This window comes from Protomyctophum bolini (assembly GCF_963924005.1).
Source record: "Protomyctophum bolini genome assembly, chromosome: 23".
Taxonomy (NCBI): domain Eukaryota; kingdom Metazoa; phylum Chordata; class Actinopteri; order Myctophiformes; family Myctophidae; genus Protomyctophum; species Protomyctophum bolini.
Genome location: NC_137884.1, coordinates 25,614,911 through 25,641,101, shown reverse-complemented (window position 1 = coordinate 25,641,101; position 26,191 = coordinate 25,614,911). Strand labels below are relative to the sequence as shown.

The window sequence follows — 26,191 nt, the reverse complement described above, 5'->3', positions numbered from 1 at the left end:
AGCCCGTCTGTCTGTCCTCACAGCCCGTCTGTCTGTCCTCACAGCCCGTCTGTCTGTCCCAGCCCGTCTGTCTGTCCTCACAGCCCGTCTGTCTGTCCTCACAGCCCGTCTGTCTGTCCTCACAGCCCGTCTGCTGTCTGTCCTCACAGCCCTGCTGTCTGTCCTCACAGCCCGTCTGTCTGTCCTCACAGCCCGTCTGTCTGTCCTCACTGTCTGTCCTCACTGTCTGTCCTCACTGTCTGTCTGTCTGTCCTCACAGCCTGTCTGTCTGTCCTCACAGCCTGTCTGTCCTCACAGCCTGTCTGTCCTCACAGCCTGTCTGTCTGTCTGTCTGTCCTCACAGCCTGTCTGTCCTCACAGCCTGTCTGTCTGTCCTCACACAGAGACACAGAGGAGTCAGTGAACAACCTAAACCCAGCGTAAAGCGGTTGAGTGAAGGTGTTCTGGAAGGTGTACAGGTGAGTCAGAGTGTCCTCTAACACTCTGTAGAAGGACAGAGTCCCAGCGGGACGGTCCAGATATACGGCTACTCTGTTGGAGCCAGAGGGATAGATAGGAAGGTAAGTCGTCTTACTATTGTGTTTGACAGAGTAAAAGTCACCACGCTGACCATCTCTACAGAGCAGAACCCAGGACCGTTCATTCCCTCCAAGCTCACAGTCCAGACCGTCTCCTTTCCTACTGATGTCTCCGTCAGTCACTCCTATCCAAACCACTCCACTGAACTGTACCTCACTGTAGCAGCGTTCATCTAGACTCTCTGAACTCAGGACCTGAGCAGCTCTATCAAACCTGTCAGGATGGTCAGGATATGAATGAGGCTGACCATCCTGATGGGTCACCTTCCTGTTGTTCTCAGACAGAGAGAGGTCACAGTGTGCTGTGTTTGTGTCCAGAGTGAGACGCTGGAAATCTGATGAGAAAACAACACAGTACACATTAAATACATCCTTCACTGAATGATACGTGCACGGAGCACAACCACACACACACACACACGCGCACACACGCACGCACGCACGCACACACACACACACACACACACACACGCGCGCACACGCACACACACACGCACACACACACACACACACACACACACACACACTTAAATAGCCAACGTATAAAATATGGATGAACCCTTTTTGGTGTTAGCATCATGTTATGCTTTAGCCATTGAAAAATAGCAGATCTACAAGCTCATAGCGCGCCACCGAGTGGCGCGCTACGAGCTTGTAGGTCTGCTATTTTTGAAAAACCGAAGAACGACCCACGACCCACGGACCCCTGGAACCCTCCACGGACCCCTGGAACCCTCCACGGACCCCTGAACCCTCCACGGACCCCTGGAACCCTCCACGGACCCCTGGAACCCTCCACGGACCCCCTGGAACCGTCCACAGACCCCCTGGAACCCTCCACAGACCCCTGGAACCGTCCACAGACCCCCTGGAACCCTCCACAGACCCCCTGGAACCCTCCACGGACCCCCTGGAACCCCCCACGGACCCCCTGGAACCCCCCACAGACCCCCTGGAACCCCCCACGGACCCCCTGGAACCCCCACGGACCCCCTGGAACCCCCCACGGACCCCTGGAACCCCCCACCGACCCCTGGAACCCCACAAAGACCCCCTGTAACCCCCCACTGACCCCCTGGAACCGTCCACAGACCCCCTGGAACCCTCCACAGACCCCCTGGAACCGTCCACAGACCCCCTGGAACCGTCCACAGACCCCCTGGAACCCTCCACAGACCCCTGGAACCCCCCACGGACCCCCTGGAACCGTCCACGGACCCCCTGGAACCCTCCACAGACCCCCTGGAACCCTCCACAGATCCCCTGGAACCCCCCACGGACCCCCTGGAACCCCCCACAGATCCCTGGAACCCCCCACCGACCCCTGGAACCCCACAAAGACCCCCTGTAACCCCCCACTGACCCCCTGGAACCCTCCACAGACTCCTGGAACCGTCCACAGACCCCCTGGAACCCTCCACAGACCCCCTGGAACCCTCCACAGACCCCTGGAACCCCCCACGGACCCCCTGCAACCCCCCACTGACCCCCTGGAACCGTCCACGGACCCCCTGGAACCCTCCAAGGACACACACACACACACAGTATCAGATGTACAAGCTCAAAGATCGGCACGCAGTGATGCGCTGTGAGCTTGTAGATCTGCTATTTTTAAATAGCCAACGTATAAAACATGGATAAAGTGTTTAACCCATTTTGGGCGGGAACCCATTTTGGTGTTGGCATCATGTTATGCTTTAGCCATTGAAAAATAGCAGATCTAGGTCTGCTATTTTTGAAAAATCGAAGAACCCCCCACGGACCCCCTGGAACCCTCCACAGACCCCCTGGAACCCTCCACAGACCCCTGGAACCGTCCACAGACCCCTGGAACCCTCCACAGATCCCTGGAACCCTCCACAGACCCCTGGAACCCTCCACAGATCCCTGGAACCCTCCACAGACCCCTGGAACCCCCCACAGACCCCCTGGAACCCTCCACGGACCCCCTGGAACCCCCCACAGACTCCTGGAACCCCCCACAGACCCCCTGGAACCCTCCACAGACCCCTGGAACCGTCCACAGACCCCCTGGAACCCCCCACAGACCCCCTGGAACCCTCCACAGACCCCTGGAACCCTCCACGGACCCCCTGGAACCCCCCACGGACCCCTGGAACCCTCCCCAGACCCCCTGGAACCCTCCACAGACCCCTGGAACCGTCCACAGACCCCTGGAACCCCCCAAGGACCCCCTAGGAACCCCCCCCCACGGACCCCTGGAACCCTCCACAGACCCCCTGGAACCCCCCACGGACCCCTGGAACCCCACAAAGACCCCCTGTAACCGCCCAAGGACCCCCTGGAACCCTCCAAGGACACACACACACACAGTATCAGATGTACAAGCTCAAAGATCGGCACGCAGTGATGCGCTGTGAGCTTGTAGATCTGCTATTTTTAAATAGCCAACGTATAAAACATGGATAAAGTGTTTAACCCATTTTGGGCGGGAACCCATTTTGGTGTTGGCATCATGTTATGCTTTAGCTATTGAAAAATAGCAGATCTACAAGCTCATAGCGCGCCACCGAGTGGCGCGCTATGAGCTTGTAGGTCTGCTATTTTTGAAAAATCGAAGAACGACCCACGACCCACGGACCCCCTGGAACCCCCCAAGGACCCCCTGGAACCCCCCCAAGGACCCCCTGGAACCCTCCACAGACCCCTGGAACCCCCCAAGGACCCCCTGGAACCCTCCACAGACCCCTGGAACCCCCCAAGGACCCCCTGGAACCCCCCACAGACCCCCTGGAACCCCCCACAGACCCCCTGGAACCCTCCACAGACCCCCTGGAACAGTCCACGGACCCCCTGGAACCCCCCACAGACCCCCTGGAACCGTCCACGGACCCCCTGGAACCGTCCACGGACCCCTGGAACCCTCCACAGACCCCTGGAACCCCCCAAGGACCCCCTGGAACCCCCCACAGACCCCCTGGAACTGTCCACGGACCCCCTGGAACCCCCTAAGGACCCCCTGGAACAGACAGACAGACAGACAGACTCACGTGTTGTAAGGAGTTGAGGTTTAGTCCAGTGTTCTCCTCCATGATTCACACTGTAGGAAGTAGAACAACAATGAATCAAGTCAAAACCTGCTGCTTAATGTCTCACATCGGCCTGTTTTAGTCCCACCAAATATTTACTAAACACATTTTGTCATCATTCTCCCACAGACTCTGTCCAAACATCACACACATTGGTACCATATCTCTGTGGTCATGTGATTAAGACTCTGTCCAAACATCACACACATTGGTACCATATCTCTGTGGTCATGTGATTAACACGTATCTCTCAGATTTGGATTAGATTGAGGAACAAAATGCTCTCTCTCTAGAACCATGGAACATAGACACTATCTACTGTATATTAATCTATGTTATAGAACCATGGAACATAGACACTATCTACTGTATATTAAATCTCTGCTAGAATGAACCATGGATCATATGGTAATATGATATGATAATATGGGAAACTGCATTTATAAAGCGCTTTACATTACAATGTAGTTCACATTCACCCACCGATGGCAGAGGAAAACATGCATGCTCATCGGGAGCTGTTAGGGGTTCAGAGAGTCTTGCTCAAGGACACTTCGACATGTAGCAGCCAGGAGGAGCCGGGAATTTAACCTGGAACCTTTGACGGCCGCTCTACACAAGTCTACTCACTTGACAGTCTCCAGGGCAGCAGACAGCTTCTTCAGAGCAGAGTCTCCTAAGTGGCTGAAGTTCAAGTCCAGCTGTTTCAGCTGGGAGGAGGGGTTGGAGGTCACAGCTGAAGCCAGAGAAGAACAGCCTTCCTCTGTGACTCCACAGCCTGACAACCTGCAGAGAAATACACATTTAACAAAGTGCTGTGTTGATGTTCAAGTAGAGATCCACACAGAGAGAACACACATTCTTTACCCCAGGATCTGCAGTCCACACTGTGGACTCTTCATTAACGCAGAGAGCTGGAGCAGTTGTGATTCCTGCAGGCAGATGAAACTGAGGTCCAATTCTTTCAGATGGAGAAGATTAGAGCTGAGAGCTGAGAGCAGAACTTCAAATCCTGTCTGTGTGAAGGTACAGCCAGCAAGTCTGTAATTACACATGAAATATCTGGACTGAATATCAGAGGTTTGGAGTAAAGACCCCAAGAGATGGAAAGAGAAGGCAGGGATAATGTGAAGTAAATCATCATAATCTTAATCTTCCAACATAGGAATTGTGTGTGTGTGTGTGTGTGTGTGTGTGTGTGTGTGTGTGTGTGTGTGTGTGTGTGTGTGTGTGTATTTACTGTACCGTAGCATTGATAATGATAATCCCCTAGCAGCCATGATGGATCACATATTGTAGTTACTGTACCGTAGCATTGATAATGATAATCCCCTAGCAGCCATGATGGATCACATATTGTAGTTACTGTACCGTAGCATTGATAATGATAATCCCCTAGCAGCCATGATGGATCACATATTGTAGTTACTGTACCGTAGCATTGATAATGATAATCCCCTAGCAGCCATGATGGATCACATATTGTAGTTACTGTACTGTAGCATTGTGATGTGAGAGTGTGAACTAGACAACACAAACTCTGACCATATTATTATTCTAATCAGTGGGATACCATGATGTCAACTTTATTAACACTCTTATTATTAAGAATCAAACTATAAATAATAAAACAGAACTAATGTAAATGATAATGTGACCTCAGTATCTCCAGATGACAGTTTGGACTCTTCAATGCAGCAGAGAGCAGGTCCATGGATGGATCATCTATGTTATTATAACTGATGTCCAATTCTCTCAGATGTGAAGGATTAGAGCTGAGAGCTGAAGCCACAATCTCACAATCTGCCTCTCCGAGTTGACAGCCATCAAGTCTGTAAATGTAGATGATGTAAAATCAGTGATCATCAACACGGATTAGATCAAATTCATGTTCAATGAAATGAACTATAAAGTGTAATGTAAATGTACCAATGTGTAGTTGGTCAGATATTTACAGGTCATATAAGAACAGTCTAGATGGTCAGATATTGACAGGTCATGTTTCTATGTCAGTCGTTCTTCGATTAAAATAGCAGACCTACAAGCTCATAGCTCGCCACCGAGTGGCGCGCTATGAGCTTGTAGATCTGCTATTTTTCAATAGCTAAAGCATAACATAATGCTAACACCAAAAGGGGTTTCCCGCCCAAAATGGTTTAATACTACATTGATTGATATATGAATGTTCTCTTATTTTTTTTTCCTTTGTTCTCTGTGAGTGTCAGTCAGTTCCATTTAGGCAACACACACACACACACACACACACACACACACACACACACACACACTTTGAGACCCGATTATTATTATAGTAATTAGGTGTGATGGTAGATTGATTCTAACAGGTTTTCTATCCACATGACTACTAACCGAGCCTTTCTGCTGTTCCTCACAGCTGGGAGTAGTCTGGATCTCGACTGCCATTGTGCTGCTGCTGGTATCTTGTATTGGTGCAGGTCAAACTCCTCCAGAACCTCCTCTGACGTCAGCAGCATGAAGGCCAGAGCTGAACACTGGCTCTCAGACAGTTCTGTCTTTGATCTGTCCGCTGACTTCAGGTACTGTTGGATCTCCTGATGTACTGAGTGGTCGTTCATCTCCATCAGACAGTGGAAGATGTTGATGAATCTGTCAGGAGAGAGACTCTCATCTACCATTTTCATCTCCTTCAGGTTGTTGATGACTCTCTGGATGCTCTCTGGACTGTTCTCTGTGTGACCCAGCAGGCCTCCTAACAGACTCTGGTTGGACTCCAGCGAGAGGCCATGAAGGAAGCGGACAAAGAGGTCCAGGTGGCCGTTCTTACTCTTCAGGGCTTTTTCGCTGGCTCTCTGCAGGAAGTCCTCCAAGGAACTGACATCATCTCCCAGGAATGTCTTCAGTACCTTCATGTTCTTCTGTGTGTCTTCTTCTTCTCCTCCTCCTCCTCCTTCCATACTCATCAGGGATTCTGCGATGGCTCTCTGCAGGAAGACGTCGTCTTCGTCTTCTCCTCCTCCTCCTCCTCCTCCTCCTCCTCCTCCTCCTCCTCCTCCTCCTCCTCCTCCTCCCAGGGATGTCTTCAGTACCTTCATGTTCTCCTGTGTGAAACAGTGCATCAGGTAGACTGCAGCCAGGAACTCCTGGATGCTCAGATGAACAAAGCTGTAGATCTTTCTCTGAGATTGAACGGTCTCTTCTTTGAAGATCTCTGTGCACACTCCCGAGTACAGCGCGGCGTGGTTCACATCGAGACCACACTCTTCCAGGTCTTCTTGGTAGAACATGAGGCTGCCTTTCTCCAGATGTACAAACGCCAGCAGGCACAGCTGCAGAAGAACATCCCTGTCAGTCTCGCCATACTTCGTCTTCATCCTTTTTATCATGAGCGAGATGAAGAGGCTGAACATCCCGGTCAGGTTCTTGGGCATCTGTCCTCTCTTGCCTGTCTTCACCAGGTCCTCCACAACGGTAGCGGTCATCCAACAGAAGACTGGGATGTGACACATGATGTGGATGCTCTTTGATGTCTTCACGTGTGAGATGATGGTGCTGGCCAGCTCCTCATCATCACTGAACATCTTCCTGAAGAACTCCTCCTTCTGGGGGTCTGTGAACCCTCGTATTTCTGTCACCATGTCAACGCATTCAGGAGGGATCTGATTGGCTGCTGCAGGTCTGGTGGTTATCCAGAGGAGAGCCGAGGGGAGCAGATTCCTCTTGATGAGGTTCGTCAGCAGCAGGCCCACCGATGATGTCACCGTGACATCAGAGATGACGTCATTGTTGTCGAAGTCGTCAGAATTGACGTCGATGTTCTGGAATTTCAGCGGAAACCTGCTTTCGTCGAGACCATCGAAGATGAAGCCAACTTTCCAGGCAGCGAGCTCCTCTGCTGTGACCTTCTTTAACGTTGGATGGAAAACATGGATCAGTGAGAGAAGACTGTGCTGCTGATCTCGGACCAAGTTCAGCTCCCGGAATGCGAAGAGAACCAGGAGATTGATGTCTTGGTTCTCCAAACCTCTCGCCCAGTCCAGAGCGAACTTACGCACGGAGAATGTCTTCCCGATGCCAGCGATGCCATTGGTCAGAACTCTGCTGCTGGGTGTGTCTCTGCCAGGGAGGACGGTCTTAAAGATGGAACGGCACTTGATTATGACGTCATAGAGGGTCTTCATGCTGGAGGCGGTCTCAAGCTGCCACAGCTCATGTTGCTGATTAACCCCTTTACTCCCTCCCGCTGATAGGTGGAGGTCTGTGTAGATGTCGGAGAGGGAGGAGGGCTCTTCAGTGACGTATGCCACATGTTCAAGACCGTCCAAAGTGACCCTATAGACCTTTAAATACTCCGGCAGACGGACATCTGATATGAGGAGACAATTAATACATGTTAAACATTATGCTTCATTTACAACTTTACATTGAACAATCCATAGCATTAGAACTACTATGTATATATCCTACAGAAAATCTGAATTTGTAAAAGAAAAAAGGAGAGAATTGGCTAAAATAAACAAGATTGGATGTTTTTTTTAGTGTAAATGTATGTGTTTATCATCAGTATTTGTATTTGGACAATGAGACAGGAATACAACGTGTATATTTAATCTGATGAGTCTGCTGCTGTTTAAACATTTCATTCATTGAAATAAAAGGTTGGTGTAAAATGTGTCCAGTCTTACTGTGTCCAGGTGTGGTTCGACTGGATGTCTTCTGTCCAGGTGTGTTTCTGAATGTCTTCTGTCCAGGTGTGTTTCTGAATGTCTCTCTGTGGAGATGAAGACAATAGAACATATACATATAGATGAAGACAATAGAATATATACATATAGATACATATAGATGAAGACAATAGAATATATACATATAGATACATAATTGTATCTAACGGTTAATTTTCCAGCCGGGTAGCCGATGGCCCTAACCTAAATGTAATATGCATGTATAGGCTACAATAATTAAAGTTGGTAGACGAATGCTATAAATTTATTCATGCTCATTTTTAAAAGACAAACTAAATGTTGTTAAAGCAACATTTAACAATATAAATAAATAGTTGTAGGCTTAATCATCAATAAACAACACATCGCATCTGCGCGTCTACAGTACAGAGGTCCGCCGGTTCTAGTCCAAAACATAAATAAGTCCAGTCCAGATCTGAGCAGCCTATAGCCTAACTATAAAGCCACTGGACGCATCATGGGCTGAGCCTTTTTTAATTATTAACCCATTTTAGGCGGGAACCTCTTTTGGTGTTAGCATTACGTTATACTTTAGCTATTAAAAAATAGCAGATCTACAAGCTCAAAGCGCGCCACCGAGTGGCGCGCTACGAGCCTGTAGGTCTGCTATTTTTGAAAAATCGAAGAACGACTGACATAGAAACAGCTTTTTCAGAAAACTGTCATTTTCAAACAGGCATTTTTAGAATCTGATCTCAGGTCAGAATGGGTTAAGGAAGATCAGCATGCATGTCACCGTGTTCTGTTTGTTGACTTTTCGCTGACGAGAAACCCCTCCAACATGGATAGCACATGGCTAACTTGATAGCCGTAAGCCGTGCCAGTGTGGGGAGACGGAGTACAACAGAGAACTTTGGGACATTGAGGGGGCAGAAAACAGCGCCCGAGCAGCGCTGTTCATGCAGCCTGGAGTGTGACAAGCTGGGCGGCGCAAATAACAGCAATTTTAGGCATGTGTGCAACATGACAACTGTTTTGTACAGTGACAACTACAGTCTCTGTAATGTTTATGTTGTACTATTACTAAAAACTATCTAAAATAAAGGGATTTAAGATCAGAACACGCATTTATTATTATGCAAATTAACCGTAAAGCTGATAAGCATACTCGGATATTTCTTAACGGTTGGCTAACCGGCTATCGGGTATGGGCTCTGATGATGCAGAGGAGAGAACACGCCCCCAGCGCCCACAGCGGGAATCGAACCCAGGACCTTCTAGCTCTGAGGCGACAACACTACCGGCTGTACCACTGTCCCCCCTCTTGGTTTTATTTTTTATAAAGATTTTAAACTTAATAAACAAATCAGCTCCGTCAGCTGGAGATGGTTATCCATGCTTTGATTTCATCAAGAATAGATTATTGCAACTCTTTGTATATTGGCATCGACCAGGCGTCACTCAGGCGTTTACAGCTAGTGCAGAACACAGCTGACCGCCTTCTCACAGTCACTATAAAATATGTTAGTGTATATTGTATAGTGTTATAGTGTATATTGTATATGTTAGTGTATAATATATTGTATAGTGTTATAGGGCCTGATTCACAACGGCGTTTACGATGATAACATGACGTGAAGCTAGCGGAAAGGCATTTACGTGGATTTCCCACATTAATTTGGAATTCATGGAAATGGCCGTGAACTTGACGCTCACGTAGGTTGGTCGGAAACTCCGTCAAATCCTACGGGACGTCTTTAGGTGGCGGAGACATTTGCGGAAGCATACACGTGCGTATAGATTTATTCAGAAGGCTTTAGTCTTCATGCTGAATCAATAAATTGTTCCCAAATCTCAGATAAAATATGTAGGCATGTGTCCCCAACATATTGGTCGATCAGCACAAAATAAATGATAGCCTATATAATAAAAGCTGAGTGCACTTGTATGCCTAAATGCATGCATTTCCCATACAGAAACTTCCCCTGCAAGCCCGACACCTTTTTATTTATTCATTAGGATATTACTATAGCATGCGCGATTGCGCTTCTCACTCGACAGCTTTCTACTCGCAGTGCAACGCGTTGTGAGCTTGTAGATCGGCTCTCGCGCATGTTAAAAAACAAACTCACAATTATAATAAGAACATAGGCTTATCTGCATTCTGCACTACGAATCCAACATTGTTTAGTGTAGTAATGCCTGCAGTAGGCGGCAGGCCTATTGAAATTGTTTTGTTACGGAGCACCTTGAGTCAGTTGACTGTCGGTCGGTCGGTGTGTGTGTGTGTGTGTGTGTGTGTGTGTGTGTGTGTGTGTGTGTGGGGGGGGGGGGGGGGGGGCGGGGCAGACAGCAGCGTGCTGCCGATCTGATTCACATTGGAAAATGAATAGGGCTATATAGCCCTATATAAAAAAATAGAAGACCACATTAGCCTAATGAATGGCATCAGCGTGTTTGAAAGCCGGCCAGTCATATCATAGTTTTAAGCCAGCTCACCTCCACTCGCGCTTGTTCGCAAATATGAAGGACAGACTTTATAATCATATTGATATTGATCACATGCATGGATGCCACACACAGAATAGTTTAACTCACTGGATAAACTCACTGGATTATAATTTCTTAATTCTTCAGACAAGAGGATCCCAATTATTCACTTATGAATGTATAGGCTATAGCCTACTGTTCTTTATCGCGCAAACCATGCCCCCCTCTCTCTCTTTCTCTCTCTCTCTCTCTCAAAAGACGACTTTTGCATTGACATATATCCGATATTTTAAATATCGGATAGCCTATGTTTTACCTCTGACTGCAAAGGTGTGAGTGCAGCACCCGCCTTGGTCCCGAACTTAATTCAATACATTATAATTATATCGCTTCAGCAGCGGAGCACGCACCGTTGTAACTTACAACGGTGCGTGCTCTGCTGAAGCAATAGAATTATAATTTCCATTGGTGTCCTTGATGGATTGATGTCAGTTTGTACATATATAGTAGCCTACAGTGGTAATATACAATGGTGCAAAAACGACATAACATAAAAGCCCTAACTGTCCTGCTCCTACATGTGTAGAATTATTACATTAATAGAGTGCGGGCTATATTCATAGCAGTGTACCGCGGCTGTGAAGCCGCATAGTCTGCGGCTGCAAAGCCTTTTTTCTTTTTTTGACAGACCAAACTGCTGTCTGCTGAGTCATGCTTGAAGCCTTTTATGGTGCGATATGGGGCGTGGATCAATGCAAATGAGGTTGTCGGGTGCTTTTCCGATCACTTTGCACGCGCTGCATTCAGTATGACATACACCTGCGATACGCCAGCGCACCTGTGGTACACACCGCTCTCTGAATAACACGTCATCTCAACGTAGCTTGATCGGACGGATAAATACGATATCTGTTTCCGCCACAGTGTAACGGTGGCGTATTTCTTTTTAATGAATCAGGCCCATAGTGTATATTGTATAGTGTTATAGTGTATATTGTATAGTGTTACAGTGTTACAGTGTTGTATATATTTATAGGAGGGTTGACATACTGTGAATCAGGAGGTCCAGGTTCGTTACTGAAGTCAGGAGGATTTCCTTTAGACCAGTCACTCTTCACAGACAGAAGGCTGGGAGTTGGAGACTCTGCTCTGTGGTGGACACTTCTGGAATCATACAGAAAGAAATAACAATACATAAACAACAGAGACAGTGAATAATACTACTAGAAATAATACTAGGTAAATAACAGACAGTAATTAGCATAACAGTAGCTTGTATTCCATGTAGTACAAACGGTGCAATGGAATGATTTGCCCAAGGAGATAAAGACAAGTGCCTCTCTAAACACTTAAAACTTAGGTCAGGATTGAGAAGGTGTTTTTAGAATCCTGAATGGGTCTGTTGAATTGAGCAATTGTAACAGTTTTCTCCTTAACACATTCCTACCAGGATTACTGCATGTTTTTGTGAGGGTACCCTAGGGGACACGGGGAGAACATGTGAGGGTACCTACCCTAGGGGACACGGGGAGAACATGTGAGGGTACCTACCCTAGGGGACACGGGGAGAACATGTGAGGGTACCTATCCTAGGGGACACGGGGAGAACATGTGAGGGTACCTACCCTAGGGGACACGGGGAGAACATGTGAGGGTACCTACCCTAGGGGACACGGGGAGAACATGTGAGGGCACCTACCCTAGGGGACACGGGGAGAACATGTGAGGGCACCTACCCTAGGGGACACGGGGAGAACATGTTAGGGTACTATACCCTAGGGTACACGGGGAGAACATGTGAGGGTACCTACCCTAGGGGACACGGGGAGAACATGTGAGGGTACCTACCCTAGGGGAGACGGGGAGAACATGTGAGGGTACCTACCCTAGGGGAAACAGGGAGAACATGTGAGGGTACCTACCCTAGGGGAAACGGGGAGAACATACAAACTCCACACAGAAAGGCTGTTTCACCAACCCCGCCTCGGGTATGGGCTCTGATGACGCAGAGGAGAGAACACGCCCCCAGCGCCCAAAGCGGGAATCGAACCCAGGACCTTTTAGCTGTGAGGCGACAACACTACCGGCTGTACCACTGTCCCCCCTCTTGGTTTTATTTTTGATATAGATTTTAAACTTAATAAACAAATCAGCTTGTTCATTAAAACTCTCTTCTTCCAATCATCACCACGGTCAAATCCTACCTCCCCCTAAAAACTGCTGGAGATGGTTATCCATGCTTTGATTTCATCAAGAATAGATTATTGCAACTCTTTGTATATTGGCATCGACCAGGCGTCACTCAGGCGTTTACAGCTAGTGCAGAACACAGCTGACCGCCTTCTCACCGGCACTATAAAATATGTTATAGTGTAAATTGTATAGTGTTATAGTGTATATTGTATAGTGTTACAGTGTTATAGTTTTGTATATATTTATAGGAGGGTTGACATACTGTGAATCAGGAGGTCCAGGTTCGTTACTGAAGTCAGGAGGATTTCCTTTAGACCAGTCACTCTTCACAGACAGAAGGCTGGGAGTTGGAGACTCTGCTCTGTGGTGGACACTTCTGGAATCATACAGACAGAAATAACAATACATAAACAACAGAGACCGTGAAAAATACTACTAGAAATAATACTAAGTAAATAACAGACAGTAATTAGCATAACAATAGCTTGTATTCCATGTAGTACAAACGGTGCAATGGAATGATTTGCCCAAGGAGATAAAGACAAGTGCCTCTCTAAACACTTAAAACTTAGGTCAGGATTGAGAAGGCGTTTTTAGAATCCTGAATGGGTCTGTTGAATTGAGTAATTGTAACAGTTATCTCCTTAACACATTCCGACCAGGATTACTGCATGTTTTTGTGAGGGTACCTACCCTAGGGGACATAGGGAGAACATGTGAGGGTACCTACCCTAGGGGACACGGGGAGAACATGTGAGGGTACTATACCCTAGGGGACACGGGGAGAACATGTTAGGGTACTATACCCTAGGGGACACGGGGAGAACATGTGAGGGTACCTACCCTAGGGGACAACATGTGAGGGTACCTACCCTAGGGGACACGGGGAGAACATGTGAGGGTACTATACCCTAGGGGACACGGGGAGAACATGTGAGGGTACCTACCCTAGGGGACACGGGAGAACATGTGAGGGTACCTACTAGGGATGTCAGGGGTTAACCGACTAACCGGTTAGCCGACCGTTAAGAAACATCCGGATATTATTATCAGCTTTAACGGTTAATTTGCATAATAATAAATGCGTGTTCTGATCTTAAATCCCTTTATTTTAGATAGTTTTTAGTAATAGTACAACATAAACATTACAGAGACTGTACTTGTCACTGTACAATACTTTAAAACAGTTGTCATGTTGCACACATGCCTAAAATTGCTCTTATTTGCGCCGCCCAGCTTGTCACACTCCAGGCTGCATGAACAGCGCTCTGGCTCTGTTCTCTGCCCCCTCAATGTCCCCGTTCTCTGTTGTATTTCAATGGCTAGTTGGCGACAAGCCTACAACGGTAGCGTTGTGGTAGTCAAAATGTAAGCGAGTGACAGGCTGACAGCGAGACGAGATTAACACATGTCGACCGTATCAATGCAGAGACCTACATTATTAAATCCATTATTGGCCATTTGGCCTGGAGGGAGAACGTTTACAGCCGCTGTCGCTTCCTCCTCAACCTCCTCCTCCTATCCGTCTCCTCGAGTCCCCACACTGTCTGGCACGGCTTACGGCTATCAAGTTAGCCATGTGCTATCGATGTTTGAGGGTTTTCTCGTCAGCGAAAAGTCAACAAACAGAACACGGTGACATGCATGCTGATCTTCCTTAATAATAAAAAAAGACTTAGCCCATGCGTCCAGTGGCTTTATAGGTATAGGTTGCTTAGATCTGGACTGGATTTATTTATGTTTTGGACTAGAACCCGGCGGACCTCTGTAGGCTACTGTAGACGCGGAGATGCGATGCGTTGTTTATTGATGATTTATTTATATTGTTAAATGTTGCTTTTTAGTTTGTCTTTTAAAAAGGAGCATAAATAAATGTATACCATTCGTCTACCAACTTTAATTATGTAGCCTATACATGCATATTACATTTGGGGTAGCCTATTAAAAAAAAGAAAAAAAATCAACCACTATCCGTTAATGACCCGGTTAATCCTATCGGCTAACCGGCTGGGAAACTATCCGTTACTGACATCCCTAGTACCTACCCTAGGGTACACGGGGAGAACATGTGAGGGTACCTACCCTAGGGGACACGGGGAGAACATGTGAGGGTACCTACCCTAGGGGAAACGGGGAGAACATACAAACTCCACACAGAAAGGCCGTTTCGCCAACCCCGCCTCGGGTATGGGCTCTGGTGACGCAGAGGAGAGAACACGCCCCCAGCACCCAAAGCGGGAATCGAACCCAGAACCTTCTAGCTGTGAGGCGACAACACTACCGGCTGTACCACTGTCCCCCCTCTTGGTTTTATTTTTTATATAGATTTTAAACTTAATAAACAAATCGGCTCCGTTGTTAAAACTCTCTTCTTCCAATCATCACCACGGTCAAATCCTACCTCCCCCTAAAAACAGCTGGAGATGGTTATCCATGCTTTGATTTCATCAAGAATAGATTATTGCAACTCTTTGTATATTGGCATCGACCAGGCGTCACTCAGGCGTTTACAGCTAGTGCAGAACACAGCTGACCGCCTTCTCACAGTCACTATAAAATATGTTATAGTGTAAATTGTATAGTGTTATAGTGTATATTGTATAGTGTTAGTGTTATAGTGTTGTATATATTTATAGGAGGGTTGACATACTGTGAATCAGGAGGTCCAGGTTCGTTACTGAAGTCAGGAGGATTTCCTTTAGACCAGTCACTCTTCACAGACAGAAGGCTGGGAGTTGGAGACTCTGCTCTGTGGTGGACACTTCTGGAATCATACAGACAGAAATAACAATACATAAACAACAGAGACCGTGAACAATACTACTAGAAATAATACTAAGTAAATAACAGGACCGTCTGCTAAATGCCTAAATTGTAAATTGTAACAGACAGTAATTAGCATAACAGTAGCTTGTATTCCATGTAGTACAAACGGTGCAATGGAATGATTTGCCCAAGGAGATAAAGACAAGTGCCTCTCTAAACACTTAAAACTTAGGTCAGGATTGAGAAGGCGTTTTTAGAATCCTGAATGGGTCTGTTGAATTGAGCAATTGTAACAGTTTTCTCCTTAACACATTCCGACCAGGATTACTTCATGCTTTTGTGAGGGTACCCTATGGGACACGGGGAGAACATGTGAGGGTACCTACCCTAGGGGACACGGGGGGAACATGTGAGGGTACCTACCCTAGGGGACACGGGGGGGAACATGTGAGGGTACCTACCCTAGGGGACACGGGGAGAACATGTGAGGGTACCTACCCTAGGGGACACGGGGAGAACATGTGAGGGTACCTACCCTAGGGGACACGGGGGGAACATGTGAGGGTACCTACCCTAGGGGACACGGGGAGAACATGTGAGGGTACCTACCCTAGGGGACACGGGGGGAACATGTGAGGGTACCTACCCTAGGGGACACGGGGAGAACATGTGAGGGTACCTACCCTAGGGGACACGGGGAGAACATGTGAGGGTACCTACCCTAGGGGACACAGTAATTGTAATTGTGAGTTTGTTTTTTAACATGCAGTGCGAGTCCTCGGGAGCCGATCTACAAGCTCACAACGTTGCACTGCGAGTAGCCTAGAGAAAGCTGTCAAGTGAGCAGCGCAATCGCGCATGCTATAGAAATATCCTAATAAATAAATAAAAAGGTGTTGCTTGCAGGGGCAGTTTCCTTATGGGACTTGCCTCTAGAATGCATGCATAGGCATACAAGTGCACTCGGCTTTTATATATATATAATTTTTTTATGTGCTGAACAATGTTATGGAGTAGGGACACATGCCTACATATTTTATCTGCGATTTGGGAACTATTTATTGATTCAGCATGAAGACTAAAGCCTTCTGAATGCTTGCGTAGATTCGTCCGCCACCTAAAGAGGTTCCATAGGATTTGACGGAGTTTCCGAACAACCTACGTGAGCGTCAAGTTCACGGCCATTTCCATGAATTCCAAATTAATGTGGGAAATCCACGTAAATGTCACGTCATGTTATCGTAAACGCCGTTGTGAATCTGGCCCATAGTGTATATTGTATAGTGTTAGTGTATATTGTATAGTGTTACAGTGTTATAGTGTTGTATATATTTATAGGAGGGTTGACATACTGTGAATCAGGAGGTCCAGGTTCGTTACTGAAGTCAGGAGGATTTCCTTTAGACCAGTCACTCTTCACAGACAGAAGGCTGGGAGTTGGAGACTCTGCTCTGTGGTGGACACTTCTGGAATCATACAGACAGAAATAACAATACATAAACAACAGAGACAGTGAATAATACTACTAGAAATAATACTAAGTAAATAACAGACAGTAATTAGCATAACAGTAGCTTGTATTCCATGTAGTACAAACGGTGCAATGGAATGATTTGCCCAAGGAGATAAAGACAAGTGCCTCTCTAAACACTTAAAACTTAGGTCAGGATTGAGAAGGCGTTTTTAGAATCCTGAATGGGTCTGTTGAATTGAGCAATTGTAACAGTTATCTCCTTAACACATTCCGACCAGGATTACTGCGTGTTTTTGTGAGGGTACCTACCCTAGGAGACACGGGGAGAACATGTGAGGGTACCTACCCTAGGGGACATGGGGAGAACATGTGAGGGTACCTACCCTAGGGGACACGGGGAGAACATGTGAGGGTACCTACCCTAGGGGACACGGGGAGAACATGTGAGGGTACCTACCCTAGGGGACACGGGGAGAACATGTGAGGGTACCTACCCTAGGGGACACGCGGAGAACATGTGAGGGTACTATACCCTAAGGGAAACGGGGAGAACATACAAACTCCACACAGAAAGGCCGTTTCGCCAACCCCGCCTCGGGTATGGGCTCTGATGACGCAGAGGAGAGAACACGCCCCCAGCGCCCACAGCGGGAATCGAACCCAGGACCTTCTAGCTGTGAGGCGACAACACTACCGGCTGTACCACTGTCCCCTCTCTTGGTTTTATTTTTGATGAAAGATTTTAAACTTGATAAACAAATCAGTTCCGTTGTTAAAACTCTCTTCTTCCAATCATCGCCACGGTCAAATCCTACCTCCCCCTAAAAACAGCTGGAGATGGTTATCCATGCTTTGATTTCATCAAGAATAGATTATTGCAACTCTTTGTATATTGGCATCGACCAGGCGTCACTCAGGCGTTTACAGCTAGTGCAGAACACAGCTGCCCGCCTTCTCACAGTCACTATAAAATATGTTATAGTGTATATTGTATAGTGTTATAGTGTATATTCTATTGTATAGTGTTATAGTGTATATTGTATAGTGTTATAGTGTATATTGTATAGTGTTACAGTGTTATAGTGTTGTATATATTTATAGGAGGGTTGACATACTGTGAATCAGGAGGTCCAGGTTCGTTACTGAAGTCAGGAGGATTTCCTTTAGACCAGTCACTCTTCACAGACAGAAGGCTGGGAGTTGGAGACTCTGCTCTGTGGTGGACACTTCTGGAATCATACAGACAGAAATAACAATACATAAACAACAGAGACCGTGAATAATACTACTAGAAATAATACTAAGTAAATAACATACAGGACCGTCTGCTAAATGCCTAAATTGTAAATTGTAACAGACAGTAATTAGCATAACAGTAGCTTGTATTCCATGTAGTACAAACGGTGCAATGGAATGATTTGCCCAAGGAGATAAAGACAAGTGCCTCTGGGCCACATGAACATGTGAGGGTACCTACCCTAGGGGACATGGGGAGAACATGTGAGGGTACCTACCTACCCTAGGGGACACGGGGAGAACATGTGAGGGTACCTACCCTAGGGGACACGGGGAGAACATGTGAGGGTACCTACCCTAGGGGACACGGGGAGAACATGTGAGGGTACCTACCCTAGGGGACACGGGGAGAACATGTGAGGGTACCTACCCTAGAGCAGGGGTAGGCAACCTTTTTGACATGAAGTGCCATGATATTTTTCCTTGATACTCAGAGTGCCATAGTAATAAATTCCCTTAGTCAATAGTACATTTCCACGGTTTCCACATATTTCATTGTCCATTTTGTGTTGCTACATGTCATGCATATTTCCACATTAGAACAGTTATAAACTCAGTGCAATATGTCCACATTAGCACAGTTATAGACTCATAGTTTCACATCATGACAGAACAGACTCTTTTTGTTTTAAATAAAATAAATTAAAACTAAAAACTCAGTGCAATATTTTCAGAAGTCTCTCTTTCTCTCTCTCTCTTTAACTAAAATAAAAAAACAGGACAGTGCAATATCTTGTTCAAAAAAAATAAGGCCATGTTGCAGCCTACAGAAAATAAAGAAAGCCTACCAGTCAGTCATTGTGATCCCTGGCCCTGTGTTCCTTTGCTAAGCTCTAGCTGTGAGGCGATAACACTACCGACTGTGCCACTGTCCCCCCTCTTGGTTTTGCTTTTTCATAAAGATTTAAACTTAATAAACAAATCAGTTCCATCGTTAAACCTCTCTTTTTCAATCATCACCACGGTCAAATCCTACCTCCCCCTAAAAACAGCTGGAGATGGTTATCCATGCTTTGATTTCATCAAGAATAGATTATTGCAACTCTTTGTATATTGGCATGGACCAGGCGTCACTCAGGCGTTTACAGCTAGTGCAGAACACAGCTGCCCGCCTTCTCACAGTCACTATAAAATATGTTATAGTGTATATTGTATAGTGTTATAGTGTATATTGTATAGTGTTATAGTGTTGTATATATTTATAGGAGGGTTGACATACTGTGAATCAGGAGGTCCAGGTTCGTTACTGAAGTCAGGAGGATTTCCTTTAGACCAGTCACTCTTCACAGACAGAAGGCTGGGAGTTGGAGACTCTGCTCTGTGGTGGACACTTCTGGAATCATACAGACAGAAATAAGTACAATACATAAACAACAGAGACAGTGAATAATACTACTAGAAATAATACTAAGTAAATAACAGACATTAATTAGCATAACAGTAGCTTGTATTCCATGTAGTACAAACGGTGCAATGAAATGATTTGCCCAAGGAGATAAAGACAAGTGCCTCTCTAAACACTTAAAACTTAGGTCAGGATTGAGAAGGCGTTTTTAGAATCCTGAATGGTCTGTTGAATTGAGCAATTGTAACAGTTATCTCCTTAACACATTCCTACCAGGATTACTGCATGTTTTTGTGAGGGTACCTACCCTAGGAGACACGGGGAGAACATGTGAGGGTACCTACCCTAGGGGACACGGGGAGAACATGTGAGGGTACCTACCCTAGGGGACACGGGGAGAACATGTGAGGGTACCTACCCTAGGGGACACGGGGAGAACATGTGAGGGTACCTACCCTAGGGGACACGGGGAGAACATGTGAGGGTACCTACCCTAGGGGACACGGGGAGAACATGTGAGGGCACCTACCCTAGGGGACACGGGGAGAACATGTGAGGGCACCTACCCTAGGGGACACGGGGAGAACATGTGAGGGTAGGGTACCTACCCTAGGGGACACGGGGAGAACATACAAACTCCACACAGAAAGGCCCTTTCGCCAACCCCGCCTCGGGTATGGGCTCTGATGACGCAGAGGAGAGAACACGCCCCCAGCGCCCACAGCGGGAATCGAACCCAGGACCTTCTAGCTGTGAGGCGACAACACTACCGGCTGTACCACTGTCCCCCCTCTTGGTTTTATTTTTTATAAAGATTTTAAACTTAATAAACAAATCAGCTCCGTCGTTAAAACTCTCTTCTTCCAATCATTGCCACGGTCAAATCCTACCTCCCCCTAAAAACAGCTGGAGATGGTTATCCATGCTTTGATTTCATCAAGAATAGATTATTGCAATTCTTTGTATATTGGCATCGACCAGGCGTCACTCAGGCGTTTACAGCTAGTGCAGAACACAGCTGACCGCCTTCTTACCGGCACTATAAAATATGGTAGTGTATATTGTATAGTGTTACAGTGTTATAGTGTTGTATATATTTATAGGAGGGTTGACATACTGTGAATCAGGAGGTCCAGGTTCGTTACTGAAGTCAGGAGGATTTCCTTTAGACCAGTCACTCTTCACAGACAGAAGGCTGGGAGTTGGAGACTCTGCTCTGTGGTGGACACTTCTGGAATCATACAGACAGAAATAACAATACATAAACAACAGAGACAGTGAATAATACTACTAGAAATAATACTAAGTAAATAACAGACATTAATTAGCATAACAGTGAGTTGTTTTCCATGTAGTACAAACGGTGCAATGGAATGATTTGCCCAAGGAGATAAAGACAAGTGCCTCTCTAAACACTTAAAACTTAGGTCAGGATTGAGAAGGCGTTTTTAGAATCCTGAATGGGTCTGTTGAATTGAGCAATTGTAACAGTTATCTCCTTAACGCATTCCTACCAGGATTACTGCATGTTTTTGTGAGGGTACCCTAGGGGACACGGGGAGAACATGTGAGGGTACCTACCCCTAGGGGACACGGGGAGAACATGTGAGGGTACCTACCCCTAGGGGACACGGGGAGAACATGTGAGGGTACCTACCCTAGGGGACACGGGGAGAACATGTGAGGGTACCTACCCCTAGGGGACATGGGGAGAACATGTGAGGGTACCTACCCTAGGGGACACGGGGAGAACATGTGAGGGTACCTACCCTAGGGGACACGGGGAGAACATACAAACTCCACACAGAAAGGCCCTTTCGCCAACCCCGCCGCAGGTATGGGCTCTGATGACGCAGAGGAGAGAACACGCCCCCAGCGCCCACAGCGGGAATCGAACCCAGGACCTTCTAGCTGTGAGGCGACAACACTACCGGCTGTACCACTGTCCGCCCTCTTGGTTTTATTTTTGATAAAGATTTTAAACTTAATAAACAAATCAGCTCCGTCGTTAAAACTCTCTTCTTCCAATCATCACCACGGTCAAATCCTACCTCCCCCTAAAAACAGCTGGAGATGGTTATCCATGCTTTGATTTAATCAAGAATAGATTATTGCAACTCTTTGTATATTGGCATCGACCAGGCGTCACTCAGGCGTTTACAGCTAGTGCAGAACACAGCTGACCGCCTTCTCACCGGCACTATAAAACGTGAACACATTACTCCATGTCTGCCCCTCCCCATTAGATCTGCTCAGATAGATGCTTTAGAAATAAAGTTTGATTTGACTTGGAGTACACAATTCAGACACCAGATGGAGTTCATGTTTCAACCTTTGATCAGTAGAGTGGTGTCCATCTTTGAAGTCAATAAGTCCATGCATGGACGAGTCACTCTTCATGGAGACACAGCTGGGTACAGGAGAGACTGCTCTGTGACGATCAACCCTGTTACAAAGAGAGGATCAACAGGATTTATAGACAATCATATCAGGCTTGGCAATTTCATAGTCTAGGAAGTTCTACTCAAACGTGATTATTCTTAGTTGAAAACAAACGAAAAGCTTATAAAGTTAAACCTAAACATTCAGCTGTAAACATTGACCACAGCGTTATTCCGACAAGTTCCTTTCCTCTCCATCAGGCCCCCCCGGCTGGCAGGGGGAGGTCGTTTAGAGACCAGGATTACTGCATGTTTTTTGTGAGGGTACCTACCCTAGGGGACATGGGGAGAACATGTGAGGGTACCTACCCTAGGGGACACGGGGAGAACATGTGAGGGTACCTACCCTAGGGGACACGGGGAGAACATGCAAGGGTACCTACCCTAGGGGACACGGGGAGAACATGTGAGGGTACCTACCCTAGGGGACACGGGGAGAACATACAAACTCCACACAGAAAGGCCCTTTCGCCAACCCCGCCTCGGGTATGGGCTCTGATGACGCAGAGGAGAGAACACGCCCCCAACGCCCACAGTGGGAATCGAACCCAGGACCTTCTAGCTGTGAGGCGACAACACTACCGGCTGTACCACTGTCCCCCCTCTAGGTTTTATTTTTTATAAAGATTTTAAACGTAATAAACAAATCAGCTCCGTCGTTAAAACTCTCTTCTTCCAATCATCACCACGGTCAAATCCTACCTCCCCCTAAAACAGCTGGAGATGGTTATCCATGCTTTGATTTAATCAAGAATAGATTATTGCAACTCTTTGTATATTGGCATCGACCAGGCGTCACTCAGGCGTTTACAGCTAGTGCAGAACACAGCTGACCGCCTTCTCACCGGCACTATAAAACGTGAACACATTACTCCATGTCTGCCCCTCCCCATTAGATCTGCTCAGATAGATGCTTTAGAAATAAAGTTTGATTTGACTTGGAGTACACAATTCAGACACCAGATGGAGTTCATGTTTCAACCTTTGATCAGTAGAGTGGTGTCCATCTTTGAAGTCAATAAGTCCATGCATGGACGAGTCACTCTTCATGGAGACACAGCTGGGTACAGGAGAGACTGCTCTGTGACGATCAACCCTGTTACAAAGAGAGGATCAACAGGATTTATAGACAATCATATCAGGCTTGGCAATTTCATAGTCTAGGAAGTTCTACTCAAACGTGATTATTCTTAGTTGAAAACAAACGAAAAGCTTATAAAGTTAAACCTAATCATTCAGCTGTAAACATTGACCACAGCTATTTCAGTTATATAAGTTATTTAAAATGTCAACTTTCTCACCCTAAATTAAAACAAAACTGAAATCATATGTTTTTTTACCACCATCCGACCATAATATCCTTTAGCTCCCTGGGTGTGTTAAGTTCTAACATCCACCCATTTCCTAGAAATCTTGGTTTTATTTTTATTTTTATCTAAATTTTTATCCCACGATTTTCACCCGGTGTCAATTATCTAATTTAATCCTGGGCACTACACTTCCTCTGCCAACCTGGGAGAGCAACGGACTGACCTCATGCTTCCTTCTATGCATGAGGAGTGCAATCTGCTTCTTTTCACCTGACAGGCTGTTGGTTGTGAAGGAGTTCATGTTTCAATCACCCGTCTGGTCAATTCAAATTCAAACCTTTGATCAGTAGAGTGGTGTCCATCTTTGAAGTCAATAAGTCCATGCATGGACGAGTCACTCTTCATGGAGACACAGCTGGGTACAGGAGAGACTGCTCTGTGATGATCAACCCTGTTACAAAGAGAGGATCAACAGGATTTATAGACAATCATATCAGGCTTGGCAATTTCATAGTCTAGGAAGTTCTACTCAAACGTGATTATTCTTAGTTGAAAACAAACGAAAAGCTTATAAAGTTAAACCTAAACATTCAGCTGTAAACATTGACCACAGCGTTATTCCGACAAGTTCCTTTCCTCTCCATCAGGCCCCCCCGGCTGGCAGGGGGAGGTCGTTTAGAGACCAGGATTACTGCATGTTTTTTGTGAGGGTACCTACCCTAGGGGACATGGGGAGAACATGTGAGGGTACCTACCCTAGGGGACACGGGGAGAACATGTGAGGGTACCTACCCTAGGGGACACGGGGAGAACATGCAAGGGTACCTACCCTAGGGGACACGGGGAGAACATGTGAGGGTACCTACCCTAGGGGACACGGGGAGAACATACAAACTCCACACAGAAAGGCCCTTTCGCCAACCCCGCCTCGGGTATGGGCTCTGATGACGCAGAGGAGAGAACACGCCCCCAACGCCCACAGTGGGAATCGAACCCAGGACCTTCTAGCTGTGAGGCGACAACACTACCGGCTGTACCACTGTCCCCCCTCTTGATTTTATTTTTTATAAAGATTTTAAACTTAATAAACAAATCAGCTCCGTCGTTAAAACTCTCTTCTTCCAATCATCACCACGGTCAAATCCTACCTCCCCCTAAAAACAGCTGGAGATGGTTATCCATGCTTTGATTTAATCAAGAATAGATTATTGCAACTCTTTGTATATTGGCATCGACCAGGCCTCACTCAGGCGTTTACAGCTAGTGCAGAACACAGCTGACCGCCTTCTCACCGGCACTATAAAACGTGAACACATTACTCCATGTCTGCCCCTCCCCATTAGATCTGCTCAGATAGATGCTTTAGAAATAAAGTTTGATTTGACTTGGAGTACACAATTCAGACACCAGATGGAGTTCATGTTTCAACCTTTGATCAGTAGAGTGGTGTCCATCTTTGAAGTCAATAAGTCCATGCATGGACGAGTCACTCTTCATGGAGACACAGCTGGGTACAGGAGAGACTGCTCTGTGATGATCAACCCTGTTACAAAGAGAGGATCACTATAGACAATCATATCAGGCTTGGCAATTTCATAGTCTAGGAAGTTCTACTCAAACGTGATTATTCTTAGTTGAAAACAAACGAAAAGCTTATAAAGTTAAACCTAATCATTCAGCTGTAAACATTGACCACAGCTATTTCAGTTATATAAGTTATTTAAAATGTCAACTTTCTCACCCTAAATTAAAACAAAACTGAAATCATATGTTTTTTTACCACCATCCGACCATAATATCCTTTAGCTCCCTGGGTGTGTTAAGTTCTAACATCCACCCATTTCCTAGAAATCTTGGTTTTATTTTTATTTTTATCTAAATTTTTATCCCACGATTTTCACCCGGTGTCAATTATCTAATTTAATCCTGGGCACTACACTTCCTCTGCCAACCTGGGAGAGCAACGGACTGACCTCATGCTTCCTTCTATGCATGAGGAGTGCAATCTGCTTCTTTTCACCTGACAGGCTGTTGGTTGTGAAGGAGTTCATGTTTCAATCACCCGTCTGGTCAATTCAAATTCAAACCTTTGATCAGTAGAGTGGTGTCCATCTTTGAAGTCAATAAGTCCATGCATGGACGAGTCACTCTTCATGGAGACACAGCTGGGTACAGGAGAGACTGCTCTGTGATGATCAACCCTGTTACAAAGAGAGGATCAACAGGATTTATAGACAATCATATCAGGCTTGGCAATTTCATAGTCTAGGAAGTTCTACTCAAACGTGATTATTCTTAGTTGAAAACAAACGAAAAGCTTATAAAGTTAAACCTAAACATTCAGCTGTAAACATTGACCACAGCGTTATTCCGACAAGTTCCTTTCCTCTCCATCAGGCCCCCCCGGCTGGCAGGGGGAGGTCGTTTAGAGACCAGGATTACTGCATGTTTTTTGTGAGGGTACCTACCCTAGGGGACATGGGGAGAACATGTGAGGGTACCTACCCTAGGGGACACGGGGAGAACATGTGAGGGTACCTACCCTAGGGGACACGGGGAGAACATGCAAGGGTACCTACCCTAG

The 26,191-nt window shown here is 46.4% G+C and overlaps 1 protein-coding gene across 1 annotated transcript in view; it reads right to left on the bottom strand.

The window, feature by feature from the left end:
- Positions 1-245: 245 nt before the first annotated feature.
- Positions 246-26,191, bottom strand: part of LOC308311009 (NACHT, LRR and PYD domains-containing protein 3-like) — a 46,449-nt gene continuing 20,503 nt past the window's right edge. Inside the window, exons 10-24 of the mRNA XM_080757504.1 lie at positions 25,781-25,808; positions 25,037-25,150; positions 23,945-24,067; positions 20,974-21,087; positions 19,790-19,844; positions 15,626-15,723; positions 13,238-13,351; positions 11,833-11,946; positions 8,293-8,378; positions 5,999-7,973; positions 5,287-5,460; positions 4,496-4,669; positions 4,259-4,414; positions 3,590-3,639; positions 246-913 (exon numbers count right to left, since the gene is read on the bottom strand). Coding sequence (XP_080613630.1) covers positions 309-913; positions 3,590-3,639; positions 4,259-4,414; positions 4,496-4,669; positions 5,287-5,460; positions 5,999-7,973; positions 8,293-8,378; positions 11,833-11,946; positions 13,238-13,351; positions 15,626-15,723; positions 19,790-19,844; positions 20,974-21,087; positions 23,945-24,067; positions 25,037-25,150; positions 25,781-25,808 — 3,980 coding nt within the window. The 3' untranslated portion in view covers positions 246-308. The remainder of the gene's footprint in view (positions 914-3,589; positions 3,640-4,258; positions 4,415-4,495; positions 4,670-5,286; positions 5,461-5,998; positions 7,974-8,292; positions 8,379-11,832; positions 11,947-13,237; positions 13,352-15,625; positions 15,724-19,789; positions 19,845-20,973; positions 21,088-23,944; positions 24,068-25,036; positions 25,151-25,780; positions 25,809-26,191) is intronic.